The sequence below is a fragment of the Hylobates moloch genome, unplaced genomic scaffold, assembly GCF_009828535.3.
Source record: "Hylobates moloch isolate HMO894 unplaced genomic scaffold, HMol_V3 SCAFFOLD_18, whole genome shotgun sequence".
In the NCBI taxonomy this organism is placed as follows: Eukaryota; Metazoa; Chordata; class Mammalia; order Primates; family Hylobatidae; genus Hylobates; species Hylobates moloch.
The window spans coordinates 25,731,964-25,736,535 of NW_026652293.1; the positions used below are offsets into that span (position 1 = coordinate 25,731,964).

The following is a 4,572-nucleotide window of genomic DNA, read 5'->3' on the forward strand; positions in this document are numbered from 1 at the left end:
TTGTTAGAAACAAAAAGAAACACGCAAGAAAGATATATAGAAAGGTGACTTCATGTGTAGCTTTTTGAATTAAAATTTTCATGCTCCAGGTGTGGTCTGAATATTTTCACAAGTAAACAAAATTCTTCCACAGTTGTCATTCCTAAATGTCCACGTAGAGACTTCAATCCTTTCATGCAGACGAGTTTGGAATATCAAGCCTTTCGCTTCACATATTGTTTCTAAAACATGTCAGGTAGTGGCAGGTCCTGGCTAGAGCAGGTTATGACTGTTATGGTGGTGCTTCAGAGAAAGAGGACAAAGAAGAAGATTGGGACAGAAAACTGCCTGCCACACAAGAGCATGGGGTTAACAGGGCAGGAGTCGGGACTCAAAGATTTGCTGGCTGTGTCACGTGGCTCTTCACTGACCTAGAAAAGGCTTGAAGTAACACTGAAATGAGGGGTGAGTGAGGCAACATAGAGGGAGCAGTTTGCAGTTGTAAAGAAGCCCTACTAATGTTACTTAACAGTCACAAACATAGTGCTTATTCTAGGACAGGCACTGTTTTCAGCGTTATGTGGAAATCTTGTGACATTATCTGCTGGGTACTATTATTTCCATTCTTCAGAAGGAGAAACTGCAGAGGTTATGTAATTTGCCTGTGGTTACACAGCTGTGGCTCTGGGATTCAGTTTAGCTTCAGAGTCACTTCTCGTTAAGAAAGGCACTATGCTATAGTGTCTCCCATTGTTGTTAACTGCGACTTCAAGCTATACAGCCTCACAGTTTTCTAATCTGTGAAATGAGGGTGTTCTATTACGTTATTTCCAAGGGCTCTTTCAAATGTAACAGTAAATAACTCAAAGCCAGTGTGGTGGCCCACAAGGGCTTCACTTTCTAGCTTGCCAGGTTTAGAAGAATCTAGAGAATGGTGTAGTATCAGGACACGGAATCTGTTCTGCTTAAAAGATCCCCTGATCTGCAAATCTCATTATTTCATGGATTTGAAGGCTCTGCTTGCCTCCTTGAATGACTTTGCATCCATCTCATTTGCTGAGAGTTATGACAATATTGGATTGCTGGTGGAACCAAGAGCATCACATACTATAAACACACTCTTCCAGACCAATGACTTGACTGAGGGAGTGATGGAGGAGGTGCTGTGAAGGAAGGCAGACCTCATTCTCTCCTACCATCCACTAATTTTCAGCATAACCTAGAAAACCTGGAAAGAGCTCTTGGTAATCCAGGGTCTGGAGAATGAAGTTGGTATGTATTTTCCTCACATAGCCTACGATGCTGCACCCCAGGGAGTTTGCAACCAGTTGGCTAAAGGGCTTGGAGCTTGGACCTCCAGGCTGATGCATACTTTCAAAGCTTCCAACTACTCCACAGAGAGAACCCACCGAAGACCTGGACAAAGTCATGTCTGCAGTGAAAAAAAGTTGTGAATGTTTCTGTCACTTCTTTGTCTGCTGGGATTGATGATGAAAAACAAACACGGCTCAGTGTCAATTAGAGTCAGAAGACTTTGATGCAGGTAGTGGCTTTTCTCTCCCAGAACATAAAATCACATCAGAAGACTGAAATTATGTACTGGAGAAGCCTTTGCTTCTATATACTGGAATGGGATGGTAATGCATACTAGATGAATCTATCTCCCTGACAACCATGACTGAGCAAATCACAAGCCGCTTAAAACTATCACGTATGTGCTTAGTTCTTAGAGTAGGGAGGACCGTAGAGTTCTAAAGTCAAAGTCGTGGCCCTGTGTGCTGGTTCTGGGAGCAGCGTTCTGCAGAGTATAGAAGCTGACCTTTACCTCCCAGGTGGGATGTCTCATCATAATATTCTGAATGCTGCTTCCTAAGGAATAAACGTCATCCTTTATGAACTCAGCAACACTGAATAAGACTTTCTTTCTGACATTTGAGATATATTGGGTGCTTATTTGAAGAGTACGATTAGTATTATCCTTCAGAGACAAGCAAGGACCCTCTTTATGTAGTACAACACAGACAGGAACATCAGGATAACACAATCTACAAATCGATTGGGCCCTTTCAGAAGAGTGTCTTAAAATTTATTATAATTTCTGATTCGTTACACTGGTTCACCACATGTTTTATAGCTCATAAGGTAAAAACTGAAATATAACTACCATGTTAAAGAACAAACATTTATTATAAATTCTAGGAAAGACTAAAATCTATTTACCTAAAAAAAGTCATGAACTGGTGAATATTTTTATCATTCCAACTTTTTAAATATGTGCTGTAGATATATTAAATGCTTTTGCAATTTAATCCAGGATACATATTAGGTGGTTGGGTACCAACACATATACCAGTCCTGATAGCCCTGCACTTTTCTTTGTGTTTTTTCAAGCTCTGTGGGATGTTAGCATGTCAATTATCCTTTAAGAAAGTTTCTCAGCTGGGCATGGTGGCTCATGCCTGTAATCCCAGCACTTTGGGAGGCAGAGGTGGGCAGAGCACGAGGTCAGGAGTTCGAGACCAGCTTGACCAACATGGTGAAACCCCATCTCTACTAAAAATACAAAAATTAGCTGGCCGTGGTGGTGCATGCCTGTAATCCCAGCTACACAGGAGGCTGGGGCAGGAGAATCGCTTGAACCAGGAGGTGCAGGTTGCAGTGAGCCGAGATCATGAGATCATGCCACTGCACTCCAGCCTGGGTAACAGAGCAAGACTTCGTCTCAAAAAAAAAAAAAAAAAAAAAAAAGTTTCTAAATTCATTTCCTTTTCCTGAATTTTTCACTCTTGTACTACTAGGAAATACTTCATATACTTCACCAAGTGCTAATTCTGTAGACAGTGGGTGTCTACTTCTCCATTTGTGCCAGGACTGTGACTTAAAGATTGGACATTCCTACAGTAGTAATGAGGAACAGTAGGATTGGGTGGGTTAGCACCATTTGAATACTGAAAAAAGTCCTCTAGTAGTACAAAGCATTCCTTTTTCAACCACCCAGGACTCCAAACCTTGGGTTTGTCTTAGTACAGTAAATTAGAAATATCTAGAAGAGATTTACGGGCACTAGGAAGAATTTTCAGAACTAAACAAGGTTAATGGCTCCATGAATATATTAATTCATTCATTATATTCATTTATATGTATATTAATTAACTCTATTTATTGACTGACTATTGTAAGACACAAGGCTAAATTCTATAGGTGAGGAATTAAAAAAATTAATAAACTATCATCCTAGCCTCAAGATTACTAATAAGTAGGTTATACACAATTGGGCAAGTAGAATTTTAAAGTCTCTTATATAGTTTCTAAACAGATCCCTTATGGGACCAAATGAAATACTTGGTCCAGACAGATCTGAAAGGGAGAAAGAGAAATATCTGATATGTATAGCAAGCATGGAAGGGTTTAGTGTAAACCCTGGGTAAGAGTGGAAGAGGTCAACATCTTGGACTAAATGTGTTAAAAAATGTAAGGCACTACTAAAGTTTAGAGAAAATCTAGAGCAGTCTGTAAAAGGAATTCCAGTTGACTAGACAGTAATTCTTAGAAATTGTGGCAAGATGCACTAAGAAAATTTAAAGAAAAGCAATTATGATTAAATAAATAAAGCAGAAGTCAGCAATGTGTCCATTAACGTGACAATTGGAAAACAAGGATCGAGAGCTACTTGGAGATCCAAATGGGCAACAGGATGATTTCCAGTAGAAATATGGTCTTAAATACAAAGTTTGGTATCGGGGGAGGACTCAAAGTTCTAGGTATCAAGATTGGCTTGAATAAGTTGCAGCTGAAGTCCTAAATATGATAAGGAATCAGGCTGATTATCACCATGCACACTGAAATGCAAGAGAATAAAATGGGGAAAGATGGTAGTAAAAAATAAAAATGAATCTCAGTTACTTAAGTGTGATAAATAGTTGGAAATAAATACAAATAAAGATCATTAATACTAAGCAATCTGGATATAAATGGTGCTAACTTTCCTGTTCTCTGGTACATGACTAAGGCTGGTACATATCCCAGCTCTTAAGATAAAGCTGATCTTTTCCATGACCGTCCAAGCTTCAGCTACAGGGAATTAAGGAATGTTGAAGCCATGAAATAAGATAGTTCCATCAAAGAAGATCTATAAAAAAAAACCTCTACACTGCCTTTGCAGCATGTATTATCTAGCCCCTCACACAACTTTTCCCATTCTAACTGAATCCCAATTTTGATGCAAGATTTACTCCTCCACTGTGTGACTCCAGAGAAGTTGAACTCATTCTCAACTCCAGGAATAGTTCTGAATTAGTTGCAGCCAATCAATGGCTGGCAATCCCCAGAAGATTAACATTGATCCAAAGGATCCAACATAACTATGTTGGACCAATCAGACTAGAGTAAGGACTTACATTCCATCCCTGGGAGATATATATTTTTTCTCTCTGTCATGACCAAGAAAGAATGCCTATTGGAGCTACCTGAAGGTCACAAGGAAAACTAGTCTTAGGATGAATCAAATATCCAAAATAGTAAAATGGTAATATGGGAAAATAAATCACTTAGTAACATCATTGAGTCATTGTAAATAAACTTACTCAACCTCTG

At 39.2% G+C, this 4,572-nt stretch overlaps 1 protein-coding gene across 1 annotated transcript; it reads left to right on the forward strand.

The window, feature by feature from the left end:
* The first annotated feature begins 980 nt into the window (after positions 1-980).
* LOC116457599 (NIF3-like protein 1) lies at positions 981-1,859 on the forward strand. Its single transcript, XM_032136897.2, is given in 4 exon segments — positions 981-1,390; positions 1,392-1,419; positions 1,421-1,575; positions 1,715-1,859. Coding segments are annotated over 4 exon segments (738 nt in total).
* Positions 1,860-4,572: the final 2,713 nt, after the last annotated feature.